Source organism: Bidens hawaiensis, unplaced genomic scaffold (genome assembly GCF_021521415.1).
Source record: "Bidens hawaiensis isolate Kalapana, Puna unplaced genomic scaffold, B.hawaiensis_p1.1 tig00000820_1, whole genome shotgun sequence".
Lineage (NCBI taxonomy): Eukaryota > Viridiplantae > Streptophyta > Magnoliopsida > Asterales > Asteraceae > Bidens > Bidens hawaiensis.
This window is the reverse complement of record NW_027491048.1, coordinates 1,526,103-1,543,161: the sequence shown is the minus strand read 5'-3', so window position 1 is coordinate 1,543,161 and position 17,059 is coordinate 1,526,103. Positions and strand designations below refer to the sequence as shown.

Genomic DNA, 17,059 nt, shown 5'->3' with positions numbered 1-17,059 from the left:
TGCGACGACCGAAGACCGTCGCCGGAGATCTGATCGGACCGGCGCCGGACGAGCCTCGCTACCGCATCGTAATAATACTAATAATCAACTTTCTTCTGATCATGAGTGTTTGTTATGATTTGATTTGGTTTGGTAATCAGTAGATTAATAGAAACATCATACAACCTTGAATTGAAAAGTATGTGCATGTATGGGTGGGTGAAGATGAATTATCAGGAATTAAAACATTATGAACCCTAATTATAATTGGGGAAGATGAAGTGATAAGTGATAATATATAGTTTATGTTGTATAGTTATACCAAACATTAACTTAGTTCAACTGGTAGTTTTTGTGGGTTGTTAAACCGGAGGTCTCGGGTTCGAATCCTAGCATTTACATGTTTTGGATAATTATTTTTAAAATGAATTAAAGGCTTAGGGGTAAAAACGTAATTTCAACATTTTTTAATAGGTCAACGCTTGGTCAACTGACGGAATTGCACATACTGCCCCGCCAAAATTTTGCAGAGGCGCAAAGTTCGCAAATTCTTTTTCAGTGGTTATTCCATCTCGCGACGTTATTTCCACGGAGACAAAATGCAGATTTCTCTTTATTTTATATATAAATTATACTAGTTTTTATCCCTTGTATTATGGGGGATATTTTACATTACTCGTTTTGAATATTTATATATACTTTTTTGGGTTTACTTTTATTTATGGTAATGAAATTTATAATATACTTAATGTTTGATGATAAAAAGTTTCACAAATAACTAAGATGTTATAACTCGGTTTAAAAGTTATCTGGGTTTGGTAAGACCCAAGACCCGCTTATTTTTTTTACTATAAAATTGTTTTTTAATTATAAATAAAATATTTTTTTAAAAAAAATTATATAATAGTTTTTAGTATATCCTATTTTATAAGATTTTCACATCAATAATTTGGTGAGAATAATTTTTAATATAATGAGATGTTATAACCCGTTTAAGTAATATATGGGTTTGGTAAGACTCATACCCGTGAATTAGTGTCAAATGCATTATCCCCCGTATTATGGGGGTTATTTTATATTATTTGTTTCTAATATTTATTTGTTTTTTTGAATTTTTATTTTTTTTATTGTATGAAAGTTAATAATATACTTATGGTTTGATGATAAATTGTTTCACAAATAAATGAGATGTTATAACTCGGTTTAAAAACAATATGGGTTTGATGAGACCCAAGACCCATTTATTTTTTTTACTATAAAATTGGTTTTTTAATTATAATTATATATATCTTTTTTTTAAATAAATCATATATTAATTTTAGTATATCCCTACTTTATAGGATTTTTATATCAAATATTTGGTGAGATTAGTTTTTAACTTAATAAGATGTTATAACCCGTTTAAGGAATATATGGGTTTGGTAAGTCCCATACAAGTGAATTCGGGTCAAATGCATGAGAAGCCTCCATTTAAAAATCAAGCAAATCTGGTGACTCCAAAAAAATGGGGAGTGATCACATCGCGACACGTAGGATTTTTATGTTTTCGTTTATATATATTATTACTAGTTTTTATCCCCCGTATTACCGGGGTTGTGTTTCTTTTTCGTGTTTAATATTTTTTTTTTGCATTGTAATCTTATTTATTATAAAAAAAGTTAATAATATACTTAGGATTTGATGATTAAATAGTTTCACAAATAACTGACATGTTATAACCCGTTTAAAAACTATGAGTTTGGTGTGACTCATGACCCGTTTATCTTTTTTTTTACTATAAAAATGTTTCTTATTATTAATAATTTATTTTTCTTAAAAAATTGAATATTAATATTTAGTATATCCTTATTTTTTATAGGATTTTCATATCAAATACTTGGTGAGATTTATTTTTAGAATAGTGAGATGTTATAACCTGTTTAAGGTTATCTAGATATGGTGAGACCCATACCGTGAATTCTGGTAAAATGTATGAGAAGTCTTCATTTACAAATAAAACAATATGGTGGCTTGAGTAAATGTAAGAAACTACCATAGAGCTTTTAAATGTTTTGTTTATTTACGGGGGTTGTTTTATATTATTTGTTTCTAATATTTATTTATTTTTTGATTTTTTTTATTGTATGAAAGTTAATAATATATATATATATATATATATATACATATATGATTTGATGATAAATTGTTTCACAAATAAGTGAGATGTTATAACCCGGTTTAAAAGCTATATGAGTTTGATGAGACCCAAGACCCGTTTATTTTTTTATTATAAAATTGGTTTTTTAGTATATCTCTACTTTTTAGGACTTTTATATCAAATATTTGGTGGGATTAGTTTTTAATTTAATGAGATGTTATAATTCGTTTAAGAAATATATGGGTTTGATTAGACTCATATCCACGAATTCTGGTCAAATGCATGAGAAACCTTCATTTAAAAATCAAGGAAATATGGTGACTCCATAAAAAGGGGGAACGACCACATCGCGACACGTAGGATTTTTATGTCTTCGTTTATATATATTATAGATATAGATATTATAGATAGATATGGACAAATATATAAATATATAGACAAAACACATAAATATAAACTTACAACTTTTTTAACCCCTTTATATATTTCATATCCCGCCAAATTTCATAGTTTTATTTGTTTGTTTAAAAATTTTAGAATACTACGAAGTTTGTTTACATGATTATTTTATCTTACTTAAAACTTACTTTTAATAAAAATTTACAATCTATTACATGTTTGTCTAAAAACTACTAATTTATTTATAAAATATATAATATTCAACCTTCAAACTTGTTTCTTATTGAAAATTTTAAAGTGAAAAATAAATAAATAATAATCGAAATCGCTCGATGTTCGATCGAAAAATGCTCGACTTGATTTTGGCTCATTTCGGTTTTCGCTCGGTTCGAATTTCAGCCGTTCGATTTAGTTTGGTTTGATTGTAAACGAGCCAAGCAACGACCAAGCTTTCGCTCGTGAACAGCCCTAGTAGTAACTCAAGATAATTAAAAAAAAAAGCCCCAACTTTTAATCCGGTTAACCTAACAAATTGTATTAACAAAAAATGGAAAAAAAAAAACCCAAATCCAAAAACCAAACGGTTAATCGGATTTCCAAATAGGTGGCGTCATAACCAAATCGAAATCCGAATTCAGAAATTAAATTCGGTATTTATTGATTACGGATACAATTTGATTTTCGATTTTTTTTCCACGCCATGTTTTTTTTATTTTTTTTACTGTTTGTCAAGCAATTAATTAATTAATTAACCTGCACAAAAGACAAAGTTATGCCCGGATGGAAATTATAGTAAAACATAAATATGAATAAATGTATATGTAATTGAACAGTTTGTAAATTTTAACTCAATATCGATTGATAGATTTTACACAAATCTTATGTTTTTGTAATGAAATTGGAGTGAAAACACGAAAGTAATGGGAAAAATAGTAGTAGCGTTAAACTAATGAATCCACCGTTTGATAGCAGATTGATTAATAGATGTATAAGATTTGCATATAAAATAGTAGTTTAAAGTAACAAACATCTATAGATGGTCAAGAAAAGTGTTTAGTAATATTTATAAAGTTATTATAAATGAAATTACATATATCACTGAATACACCAACATAAAACAGTAATACAAAAGTTTTCATTATCCTCCAAATATTTCCTTGTAGATAACGTTTGTCATTTTATTTGTTACTTTACTATCTTTATCTACAATAAGTATTTTAAAGGGATGCGTTATTCATACACCCTTTATAGGATGTGTATAGAAATAATATGTGTGTTAAGAGGATGTGTAAATATCCAAAAAAAGGTGTGTGAATAACCTTTGTCATTTTAAATCCATTTGTATTTGTACTCTTCCCTCTAAATGACTCCACACACAATTGCCCGTGTGTAAAGATTGGGTCTTTCACATACAACCCAATGTTCGATAGATACAAATATGAATAAATGTTTATATATTTAAAAAATTTGTAAATTTTTACATTGTATCAATAGATATTTTTATAGTTAATGATAAAACATAGTTTGTAAAAAACCTCACCAATTTTTTTAAAATTTTTATATAACAATATAGTAGTCATATAAAAGATTAAAAAAAACGTTCGTTATTATAGTTATTTTGTTTTTTTAATGTCGAATAAAAAATTATAGACATTTTAAAATAATTGGGGAATTGACACATTTAAAAGTTATGAACATATATTATATTTTTTTTTATTAAAAACTAATAGTTTAAGTTAAAAAAATATCTAGTGGCGAATGACGATGGATTAAAAAAGATCATATCATTGTATATCATATTACCTTGAAAAGCTTAAATTAAAATTGATATTTGCTACTAGAGATTGAAAGTAGAGAATGAAGATTTTGAAGTAAATAATGATTAAATGGATGACAGCTAATAAGTTACTTCAACAAAATATCGGGATTGGTAATTTTATTTTAAAAATTAAGAAATATTCTGGTTCTTCGGTTCCATGCCTGGAACCATCGGATATACCAGGATCCGAACCAGTTCCTAGTTAATGCAAACACTAAGAACCAAGAACCATAAGGTAACACACGTTTGCGGTCTGAGGCACCAGTTTGGTTTCGGCGGTTCCTAATTGTTTCTTGCTCACCCCTATGGTTGATTGTAGTTTGGAACATAAGAATCCAAGGGATATGAAGATAACCGGGAATGGGTTTCGCGATAACCGAATCGACCGAAAACTATTGAAAATGAATCTAAAATAATTGAAATTGAATTAACTGAAAATCAGTTATCAGTATTTTTTGTACCCTTGGTTAACCGTACCATTCATATTTTCATATAATTATAGCTTTTATACCTTCATTTCATGTATTTCAGGTTTTTATATCACCATTTAATTTATTTATACTTTTATTTAATGTATTTTTATACCTCCATTTTATGTATTTATGCATCCCTTTCATGTATATTTTTTCTAAACAAAAATTTTAGCCCAAGTTTATTTTTTGCTAGTAATTAACCAAAATAACTGAATCAAACCGAAAACCGAAATACTAACCAAATAAACCGAACTAAACCGTGCACACACTTAAACTATTATTGTACCCATGTGCATGCAAACAGTTCCTTTAAAAGCTAAATCTGCCTGTTCAACCTAGAACCATTGGTATTACTTCAAAATGAGTAACAAATCTTTCAAACGAACCGGCCGGTCTTGTGAAACCAGAGTAGAAATTAGTAAAAAAAAAACGGGGATAAAATAACTAATTGGCCTATATGGCCAAAACAGAGAAGAAACTAGAAAGCAGATTTTCTACGATTTTGCTGTTTCCATCGCCTCCACCTCCAACATCATGTCATAGTCGCCCCCCAACACCACTACCGCCACTAGTCACCATAAGAAAATATATAGAGAGGGTCCTGTTTTGACTTTAAAAAAACGACTCATTTCAACCAAAATCTATTTTGGGTAGAATCCGTTTTAATCCGAACCAAATCGATGCATTTTTAAAACAACCTGTTGCCACAGCTCATATTGCTCAAAACCCATAAGACCTGAACTTGTTTCCACCCTTGACCTGAACCAGCCCAACGCGCCTAGTTTGCCAGGCCATAGAGGACCATCAGCCTCCAGCTGAATTCTTTATACAATTGAACCACCAAAGCTTACCATATGTCTACAGATATTGGATATTTGGTTTGATCAATGCATTTATTAAAAAAAATGATAGACCTCTAAAGAAATTTTAACTCGTTTTGTAGAAAGAGATGCACACAAAAAGGTTCCGTCCATTAAACTCAATCGATCATAATCAAGTATCCAAATTTCAAATACCTCTACTTTTTCCAACTTTGCATTTGCAAAACTACAGAAACAATGCCATGCCATGACACTTGGCTGTTTCACAAACAAAAGACTGCTAAAAATACTCAAAAGGTTGATAGTTTAAATCATTTAAAACTCGCCTGAATGTTTTTATCTTCGTTATTGTGAGAACTGAAAACGCGTATTTGATACGAAATGTAAAAATCACACGAGACCCCTCTGCTTAAACACCTCAAGCATTGCAGATCCAATCTTTGCTGGGGACTCCACAACCGTTACACCAGCTTCCTTGAGGGTCTTTATTTTGTCTTGTGCGGTACCCTTTCCACCAGATACAATAGCTGCAAATTCAAGCAGATAATAAATGAGCCACAACTAGACATAAAAAGGTATAATCGTCAATCGTTGATGAAGCATGATCACTAAGGCAATATTATAATAAATTGATTACCTCCAGCATGGCCCATACGGCGACCAGGTGGAGCAGTGAGTCCAGCAATGAAACCAACAATAGGCTTTTCAGTCCCGCTTTCCTGGTATCATATCATAAAAAATTGGTATCATAAGAAACGTGTACCACAATTACTTCAGCTAAAGCTTATCACAAGCAGCACATTTCATTATCAAGCACGCTCTAATGAAATTGTTTTTGATGTTAAATAAAAAAACAATTTTCTTCTGCAGTATACAAAATTAGTACATTAAATAAAAAAGATCCTGGTATTTAAAATTGATCCTAGTATTTTGTAAAAAGACCCCTGAACAGTATACAAAATTTGACCTTAATGAGGGCAGCTGCATCTTCTTCTGCAGTACCACCAATCTCACCAATCAGAACAATACCTGAAAATGCATATAGCAAATTAGCATCTAGTTTCAAATTATGAACCAGAATAATTTAAATATTGCAAGCAGAACGGATATTTACACATTAAAATATCAATTAAATCTTTAACTAGTTACCTTCTGTTTGGGGATCAGCAATGAACTTTTGCATGCAGTCAACAAAGTTGGTACCGTTAAAAGGGTCCCCACCGATGCCTACACAAGTGGATTGACCTAATCCGACAACAGTTGTTTGGTACACCTGTAACACAATAAAAACAAGTCGTTCAAGAAGGTTACATAGGATGTTTTTATATATAAAAACAACATATCCTACCGCTTCATAAGTTAGCGTGCCGGACCGAGATACAATACCAATGCGTCCCGGTTTGTGGATATAACCAGGCATAATTCCAATCTTGCATTCTCCAGGCTTAATAATACCAGGGCAGTTGGGACCAATTAAACGAGTTTTTGACTGTTGAAGAACAGCAGCCTTTACTTTAACCTGTATGCATATGGTTTTGAAGGGATAAGGAGTTAATACTAGTTTTACAGTAAATGCACACAGAAGGTACAAAAATTAAACACACTCTTAACAGTTTCAAAAAGTAAGATGAGATGAATACAGGTTACCATATCATGTTGTGGTATTCCTTCTGTAATGCAGACAATTAAATCCAGCTCAGCCTCCAACCTCCATGATTGCTGCTGCTGCAAACGGTGGAGGTACATAAATTACAGATGCATTAGCCTTGGTTTCAGTTTTTGCATCTGCAACTGAGTTGAAAACAGGCAGTCCCAAATGCTCTGTTCCACCCTTCTTTGGGGTAACTCCACCAACCTGCAAAAGATCATAACATGAAATAACGTTGTTCAGCCCTTGCAAACCTCATATCCCATGAAACAATTTCAAAAAATTCAACATCAATTTTCATTAATACACATTTGCTAGGGCATAACTGCCCATTACAAAATAAAGTAATAAACTCCACAAATTTTGTCGATCATCATAACTATGTGCAACCTTTGTATAAAGAATACAGGTTGGAGGTTTTTTGTTCACAAGTTTTCTCGGTCTAATCATATTGTTTGGGTTATTAGTCGAAGAGTCAGTTACTAACCAATAGGGCTGTAAACAAACCGAACGTTCGACAGGAAGTTCTGTTTAATAAACGAGCAAACATGAACGAGGAATTTCGTTCGATTAACTAAATGAATGAACACTAATAGAGACCATGTCCGTTCAATTGTATTCTTAAACGTTCGATAATGTGTTTGTTTACGCTAGTTTACATCCGTTCATGTTGCTTAATGTCTGCTTGTTCATTAAAAGTTTTTAATGCTTTTCTAATCTTATCATATATATTTAAGCAAAATTATTAGCTAAAAAACCAAATTTAATACGAGTATTATGTGATTAATTAATATGTAAAGCTACCATATGAATCAATCAATCAATCAATCATGCCCAGTAAAATCCCACCGACAGCAAAGCTATAAGTAGAGTCTGGGGAGGGTGGGATGTAGGCACACCGTACCTCTATCCAAAGGAATAGAGAGGTGGCTTCCAGAGAGACCCTCGGCTCTAAGTACATGTGAATGAAGCAAAATAAAGGAAATCAAAGTTTAACAGTTATATAAAAACTACTACTAATTATAATAATATTAATAATAAGATCACAGTTTAACAGCTATATAAAAGCTAATAATAATTATAATAATAATAATAATATATGTAAGGGAAATACCATTATGGTATGTGACCTAAATAAGTTAAGTCTAAGCCCTAAGGTATTCAATTCTCTCTAAAAATCCTTAACTTTAATTCTACTTATCCACGAATTCCTATCCTCAACCATGTCCTCGGAGAGGTTTAGGTCTATCAAATCATGCCTAATCCTCTCATCCCAAGTCAATTTCGGTCGTCCTCTACCCCTCCTCCCCTCTATAGTAATGTTTTCTACGGATCTAACAGGATTCGTCGTCTGTCTTCTCTTTACATGTCCAAACCATCTCAATCTCCACTCTCTTATCTTGTCTGCTATGTTCGCCACCCCTAATCTCTCGCGAAACACACCGTTTCTTATTCGGTCTAGCCTTGTGTGCCCACACATCCAACGTAGCATTCTCATTTCTGCTACCTCCATCTTCCGCACTTGTGCCTTCTTGATGGCCCAACAATCTGTTCCATATAGCATTGCAGGTCTAACTGCCACCCTATAGAATTTTCCCTTTAGTTTAGTCGGGAAACCTACCATATGAATATAAATGTTAAAAATAAAACACCACCAAAAAGCATATCGGTTAGCCATACTGGTTAACTGTTGTCACTAACCATATCGGTTAGCCAAATCAAACAAAACATTGTTTGTGTTCATTTCCTTAATGAACAAAAACGTATAAGAAGCTTTGTCCAGTTAGCTACTCGCGAGCCATTAAAGGTTAACGAGTGTTCGATTCGGTTCGGTTAAGTTCCCATTAATCAACGTGCCTAAGTCAACTTTAGGACAAAATTGACTTATTTTCGTAATAAACAACACAGATTCAAACAATCATATAACAGATCACAAAACAATCAAAACCCTAGATCCAATAATAAACACCAAATGACATCAATTCGCTATTAAAACGTCAACGTATAGTAAATCAAATCAAATCAGGTATATACATATATATATACATATACAATACAATACAATACAATACAGTTTACCATTTTAGTTCCATATTCAATTGCTTGTTCGGTGTGGAAGGTGCCGTTCTTCCCTGTGATTCCTTGGCATATGACACGTGTGTTTTTGTCAACGACGACCGCCGGTGGCGGCGGAGCAGTGGCGAACGAACGCGACTGAGAGATCGAGTTTGAAGATTTAAGTTTTGATGAGAGATTAGCGACGAAGCTAGCTGCTTGCCGAGAAGACATATTGTTTTGTTTTGTTTTGTTTTGTTTGGCTGCAGCACACCTTCAATTTCAAATGCAAAGACAAAAGACCTTATTACGCACAGCACAGAGACGACGAGTATTTGAGAGCGGAAGAATATTATTATTATTATTATTATTATTATTATTTATTATTATTAGTATTGGGAAAGGTACTTTTCGGGTACGAGTCAGATCGCGTCAGGTTCATTTTCATTTCTGCAAATTGCGGTTAGACTTTTAAAGTTTCACGAGTTTTGACGATTTCGTGTAAATCGTTAACTTTGTGTCGTCGACTATTGTTAACATTAACTCAACGGTATAAATGTTTTATCTTTTTGGTTTATTTATTGTTTTATTTATTTTTAACTTCTTTTCAACCCCATCGTCATCCCGTGTAAATCTATCACTGTTTATTTCTCTCATTTTCCCCTCTTGGTTGATCTATCAACAACAGATGGAAACCATAGATCAAGCCGCCAAACGCACCCCACCACCACCACGAGAATATGCTAGGCTAAGAGAATGTACAACGCTGCCTTGTGGGGGTGGTCTGGCGCACTAATGGACGGATGGGGAAGGGATGCGCTGTGGAGGGAAGTTTGTGGAATAGGGTTTGCGAGGAAGTACTGGTCCACGGTCCTATGTGGCAAAAAAAAGTGGGGTCATCCCCCTCTCTCTCTCTCTCTCACACACACACATATATATACACATATTACATATAAAAATATAATATGTTTAATGGGTTTGTTGAGGTTTGCGTTGTGGAAGAAAGAGTGTGTGTGTGTGGTGGGGGGGGGTGTGTTAAGTAAAGTTTGTTATCTGAGTTGGCGGTTTGTGGAGTTCTGGCTTTGTGGATGCTCTAAGAACCGTCTAATGGTGGCAAGTTTAACAAAAGGGACTAAACGTTTACTCACGATCGATATCAACTTGCTTGCATTTCCCATTTACTGTAAGTCGAGCATTGCAGCGCTAAACTGGTTTAACAATGTGACTAAATGTTTCCTCACAATGACACGGTCTACACCAACCTGCTGACACTTGCCATATTCCATAAGTCGAGCCTTTATAGTTGAAGAGTTCCATCAACATTAAATTTATAGTTCATTTGAATTTTAAGAGACAAAGTGTTCGAAAACAAAAAGTCTGATTACATCACTCCAAAAACTTACACTAACTTAAAAGCAAGTTTTAATCACAGCACAACTTGTTCCTTATAACATTTATTAAACACAAGAGCTTGGTTATTTAAAAATAACCATAAAATAGTATTACCATTGCTAGGCTATATATTTAGTCCAACATTCAGCAACCATTTATTCACTAAACCTAATATAACTTAAATGAGAGTTTCTTTTTCATTCTCATTTTCACAAGATCCCGAAATCATCAATGGCATAGAAGCAATGGGATCCTCATCCACAAGGGGCTCGAAAAGATCTGACTCCCCATAATGTTTTAGAACATGTAATCTACAATCATGTGCAGCCATTACTCCGCTTGAGTACGCCCCATGTACCATTCCTTGGTAGTCATCTTTTGTTGCTTCACCCGCAAAAAATAAGTTATGTACCGGCATCCTTAGCTTCTCACATATGTCATGGGCGTTGGCTACTTTAGCATAGCTATATGAACCAAGTGAATTCACATCACTCCCCCCGACGAGTAACTAGATACCGAATCTGCATAAAAGAAAACGCCAAGTTAGAAAAACTTCAGATCGTTTGAATGCATGTTTTGGAACCGAAGTAATGTGACTTGAGTTATAATAATTAGGTTCTATCTATTTAACAAATTAATATAACAAAATTAATACGTGACGATAACGGGTAGTAGATAATAGTGTTTTGAATGTATATCATTACCGGGTCAGAAGCATGAGGAACAATTTTCTTAAGTTGTATAAAAGCAGAACCAACTGCAGCCTCATCCGACATTTTCTCAATGTCTTTAGCAAGTTGTCCAGCTGACATGTAAACAAGCGCCGCATGCCCTGTGACCCTGTGAAGATTAACAAAGTAACTACATCCATAGGGGGTATCCGCAACCATTCCTAAAAACTCGACATCTGGCCAAAACACGCTCTCAAAATGCAAAACTATCTTGTTCGCTACTCCAATTCCAATGTTAGATATGGCTTCTTCCTTCCATTCCGGCAATCTTGGTTCAAAACTGATGGTTTTTGACTTCAAAACACCAACCGGGACTGTCACTATGGCTGCATCCGCAACAAATGTTTCACCATTTTCAACGGTTACCTTCACATGATCCGTGCACCTGTTGATCGTCTTTACCCTTTGGCAATATGAAACAAAACGTGTAAGACGAATGGCTAATAAACAATATAACGGACAATGTTGGCTAAACGTACCTAACCCCCCCCCCCCCCCCCCCCCGACTTTCATTTCTACCCCTCTCTCGTAAAATATCAAATAAAGTTTTTTTTTCCTTTTTGTCGTCTGCTGTGAAAAGCGATAGAATATTACTGATGTGATAAGTTGAAAAAAAGAATCTTGGGGGGGGGGGGGTATGTTTACCATGATATAGATGAATATTGATAGGGTTATGTTAAGCGTACACCCATACTATATTTTTTAATGAATGATCCTTTCTTTTTTTATACAAAATAGTCACATCATCTCTCAACTTTTACTCATACGGGCGTGTTCATAGTACATAAGGGGTGCATTTAGCCTCATCTTATTGATAACAACTTACTTGTGACCCAAGCGGATATCTAGGCCGTTGGCAAGTAAGTTTATAACAGGTTCGTAACCATGGACCATAATTCCATGCTCACCGGGAAGCAACTCTTCCTGTAAACACGTCAAATTACACAATATATATAATAATACCGTGCAATTAAGTAGAAAAAGGGTCAAAACGATCGAACTACTAATTGATTCAGAAACACTTTTTAATAATTCAACTCATTTAACTTATCTTGTTAAGCTAATTTATTTTATTTTGATATATCTTTAGATAAAACACAATAAAAAAAAGTTAGAAAAACAAACTATGTCCCAGCAATGAAGAGATATGGCATCTGTATCTGCAGCAAACCAGTTTTCCACATCAAACAAGTACCACTGCAACACTTTATGAGGAAGCCCCTCTAACCTATAAAAACGGAAACTCCATGATCGTTATCTGGTTACGATTTACGAACATCATTTAGAAAGATGATCATGCTTGGTGGCTTGAATACATACCTTAGTTTTGGGTTCCTTTCGAGTACAATCGATATAGCTTGTTGTATAGACATGTCTTCAGTAAACTCTTCACTCACTTTAGTTGTCTGCAAGAAACAACAATGGACAAATTAGGACAAAGGTACTAAATATATAGGAGTCGTCGGGTTGATGTTTAAAGGGTTGTGAATGTGCGAAGCGTATACGAAGACACATGGTAAGATGCATAACTTCTTCTGTGTCACACAACATATATAACTAACTACGCTCAATGATAAATAATTATACATAAACTTAAATAAGTATTACACATAATATACAAGTAATTATGCATAAAAATTATGCAACTTTTATAGATAGTTCCGCCTTATGTTAATAATTACCCAACCTTGAACCTATCTAATAATCTGTATGCTAACAACCCTTTGAACTTAAAATTTTATATATATATACATACATATATATATATATAGGCACACACTTGTGTTTGTGTGTGAGAGACCAGCAATAAAGAAAGATAAAACTTATATTCACTTGTTAGGATAAGAAAAACTTCCTAAAGTAACATGTATATTTATCAATTACAACTTGAAAAGAAAAAATACCTCTTGTAATATGCTTTCAAATGTTTTCCCGACCCGCAAGACTAGTTCATGAGGAACTTGATTCCCATTCATGTCAAATAGCGCATAACTAAAGTATGTATTACAACACAAATTAGCAAACGTGCACACACACACACTAATATACATATACATATACGGATTGGATCATGAGAGAACTCCTATTAAAAAAAAGAACTATAAAAACTAATAAAGAACTGGTAAAAATTTTAACTTAAAACAAATATTTTAAATTTTTTCTTTTTGGCATTCTTCTTAGGGCATGTTTGGGATTGAGTTTGAAAAATACTTATTGGCTTATTGGTGTTTTCAAAAAGCCAATAAGTTTAAATATGTTTGACAATCATAAAAAAACTTTATTATTTTAGCTTTATAAAATGGCTAAAAAGCAGTTCTTCAAAAGCCTCAAATCCTAGTTTTTCAAAATGGCTTTTTGAAAAGCCATAAACATTTTACAAACTCAATCACAAACATGCTCTTAATATGTTGTTATTCTTACCAAAATTTGAAAAAGAAACTGTTGATCATGATAATATATATGCAATATTATTGCAATTGCATATATGTAACACAATACATGTATTATAACACTATCACATTTATGTAATATGTCAAATATCGCAATCGACTTTCTTTCTTTTTTTAGAAAGCTAACCTTATAATAAAAGAAATGAGAAAATTTTCTTTTAACCAATTTCTGTTTATGTTTAGCGCGCTTTCATGAGTTCTTTATTAATTCTCATCGGAATGGTTCCTTAGAATTCCGGTGCTAGTTTTCTTAAGAGACTGAGTTTACACAGCTTAAAAATTATAGAACTAGAATAGTCATGTTAACTAACATTTTTTTCCAAACTAGCCAAAGAATTTTTTGTCTTAAAAAATAATCATATCAAAAGCATTCACATCTTGAGACATTAGCAAATTCAGCTCAATATATATAGTCTCCTTTTGAGCCGGCACTTAATATAATGAGAAAAATGACATGACATTGATCGACAATCATGCAACACATGTCAAAACATGCATGGCTGGAAGAGAAGAGGTATACCATAGCCACAGAGGAGCTGAATATGCTTCAACTCATTTGGTGCCGACTTGCCAGCGTGTACTGGTTTTTTTTAGTCGTGGTATATCTGCTATAAAGGAAACTAGGTGACAGAGCTTTGGCTACGCTGGAGTCGAAGTAGAATCGCTCCTCTACAGCTATGACATGCATCTTCCAACTCCTTTGTAGCCGGATCGTGAGACAGGCAGTTTTTTTTTAACTATAACTATTTTGGGAAAGTTTTTGTTAAAATGACAATTTGGGTATTTTTCTTAAAACATACCTCTTTAAATCATGGGCAAACAACAATGAGTTGTCACCAATACTAGTACGATACAAAGGTAATCCAAGTCTTCCAATAAGTGGAGCCAAGGGATTCTCATTGCAAACCCCATGCAACCTTCAACATAATGAACATTATTCAGATTAGACTTGAAATAAGTATCAAACTACCAAACTATCATAAGGGTGAATACATTAACATTATTCTCACCATAATGCCCCTAAATCTACCGGAAAACCAAATGAGTAATCTGTACAAACTCGACCGCCAATTCTTTCGCGAGACTCAAGTAAAATAACCTGAATTCATGAAAAAAAAAAAATAATAATAATAATAATAATAATAATAATAATAATAATTGCGCGCATATGCTCACACACGTTTATATATAATTATATATGTGAATAAGCTTCATTTCATACTTTTTAAATTATTTAAAACTTTTAAGAACTTTTATCAACCAATCATATCGATCATTTTTTAATTTTATATGTTTAATATTTTCTAGTGCTTGTTATGTCATTTATTGTATGCAGTTTTATAGTTGTTTGATTATATATATGTAAATTGGTTTTTACACTTGAAAATTTTTATTACACATACATATAACTTGATTATTACGTCTATGTAAACTTGTGATTACATATATATGCAACCACAAATTTACATACGTATAATAAATGACGATTAATCTACATAAAACTACGACATTCAAGTACTATCAAATACTATAAAGATAAATATATATACATAGAAGAGGGTTATCCTAAAAACAAGTAGTTTCCTAGAAAGACTAAAAATAAATCATAACCATTGGATCATATCAATCAATGGTTGAGATTTAAAATTACCAAAAACCGTTATAGTTTCCTAGAATTACTCTTTAATCATTATAACCGATATAGTTTCCTTGAATTATTCTTTCATCATAGGTTTTAATGCCAAATGTCAAAATTCTATTGGTTCTTACCATTCCTAGGAAACTACTTCTTTTTATCTGAACCCTTATACATATATAGAAGTTGGATCATAAGAGAACTTCTATTAAAAAAAGAACTAGAGAACCAATGAAAAAACTTACGAAAGCTTAACTTAAAAAAATATTTTATATTTTTTTCTTTCACCTTTCTTAATCATATCTTCTTATTCTTTACCAAAAGTTAGGAAAAAAGATCATGTCACTCGTGATATTACATATATTAAATATTATTGTGTCACATATATGTAATATTGTTATATCACATATATGTAATATGCATGCAATATTACAATATAGTTGTATTAAACACCTCTAATATTGTTGTAATTGTATTACAGATATATAATAGTATTATATTACATATATGTAATATGTCAAATATCGCGATCGCTTTTTATGTATAGAAATGTAACCTTATAATAAAAGAAATTGAATTTAAAAAAAATCATGTTTGGGTTGAATTTTCGCAATTTCTTTATTAGTTTTCAAATCATATATTTAAGAAAGAGTTTTCTCTTTAAGTAGGAAGTCTCTCGTAACCCTTCCCGTGTATATAGTGTTTAGAGTACATACCTGAAATGCAGCATTATGGAGGGTCCGAGCAGCAGCTATGCCAGCTAAGCCACCACCGAGTACAATAACCGAAGGCATCAATTTCATGCTTGAGTAGTACAGGGTGCTACACTAGAAAAGCCAAGTATTGTAGGATTCAAGGGTATGTGTGTGCTTGGTTTTATAGTAATGAGTTATGTGGTTCCTTTAATGTTGATAAACTTTATGAAGTATGAGTTTTCAAAATAATATCTTTTTAGGAAAAAAAATATGAATGGCAATTAAAATATTACTTTTATTTATTTATGTGATTTGTCTCGCTAAAATCCGCTGTGAAATTTGCTTCACCTAATCTTATTTTATTGATATCATATCGTATTATATAGCTTATTTTTGTATTTATTACTTATATAGTTATATATTAATTACAAAGATAGTAAATGGTTATACAATTAAATATGAGTGTTACTAAACGTACTATCTTCTCAATTTTTTATACTAAACATACATCTCTCAAATTTTACATTAATATGATTCAGACTTTTTTTTTGTTTTTTTATCATTTTGTAATATTTTATTATCATTATTATTTTTAAAAAAACTTTCTTTTATTTTTGATTAAAAGTTTTTTTTTCTATTTTTGGTATAATAAAAAACATTTAAAAAAACAAAACATTTTTTTTCTTATTTAAAAGCGTGGGTAAAAGAATGTGTTTTAAGTGTATGATTTGTGTATGTTAAGTGTTTTTATATATCGAACACGAGTACTTTAAGTGGTTTTATCTTTACAGGTGCTCAGAGCTTAAAGGAACTATTTTGGAACA

The 17,059-nt window shown here is 32.2% G+C and overlaps 1 protein-coding gene and 1 pseudogene across 2 annotated transcripts; both read right to left on the bottom strand.

Moving 5' to 3' along the window:
* Positions 1 to 5,724: 5,724 nt before the first annotated feature.
* On the bottom strand, positions 5,725 to 9,611 carry LOC143542149 (succinate--CoA ligase [ADP-forming] subunit alpha-1, mitochondrial-like; annotated as a pseudogene). The gene is made up of 7 exons (XR_013136858.1): positions 9,356 to 9,611; positions 7,276 to 7,483; positions 6,977 to 7,147; positions 6,778 to 6,901; positions 6,596 to 6,657; positions 6,266 to 6,347; positions 5,725 to 6,155 (listed from the first exon to the last, which is right to left on the bottom strand). The product of XR_013136858.1 is annotated as a succinate--CoA ligase [ADP-forming] subunit alpha-1, mitochondrial-like (transcript).
* Positions 9,612 to 10,901: 1,290 nt separating this feature from the next.
* On the bottom strand, positions 10,902 to 16,334 carry LOC143541127 (polyamine oxidase 2-like). The gene is made up of 9 exons (XM_077034029.1): positions 16,257 to 16,334; positions 14,915 to 15,003; positions 14,705 to 14,821; positions 13,359 to 13,446; positions 12,775 to 12,860; positions 12,580 to 12,682; positions 12,281 to 12,378; positions 11,428 to 11,839; positions 10,902 to 11,231 (listed from the first exon to the last, which is right to left on the bottom strand). The coding sequence occupies exons 1-9, from the start codon at positions 16,332 to 16,334 to the stop codon at positions 10,902 to 10,904; spliced, it is 1,401 nt and encodes a 466-aa protein (XP_076890144.1).
* Between the last annotated feature and the right edge of the window lie 725 nt (positions 16,335 to 17,059).

Bases quoted from the DNA above. Each gene is read 5' to 3' on its own strand.
- LOC143541127 (XM_077034029.1), bottom strand. From the start codon at position 16,334: ATGCCTTCGGTTATTGTACTCGGTGGTGGCTTAGCTGGCATAGCTGCT. The intron at 14,822-14,914 runs GTGAGAATAATG...ATTATGTTGAAG, and splicing joins GTAGATTTAGGGGCATTATG to GTTGCATGGGGTTTGCAATG. The intron at 12,861-13,358 runs GTATTTTTTCTT...TGTTTCTTGCAG, and splicing joins TTGAAAGCATATTACAAGAG to ACAACTAAAGTGAGTGAAGA.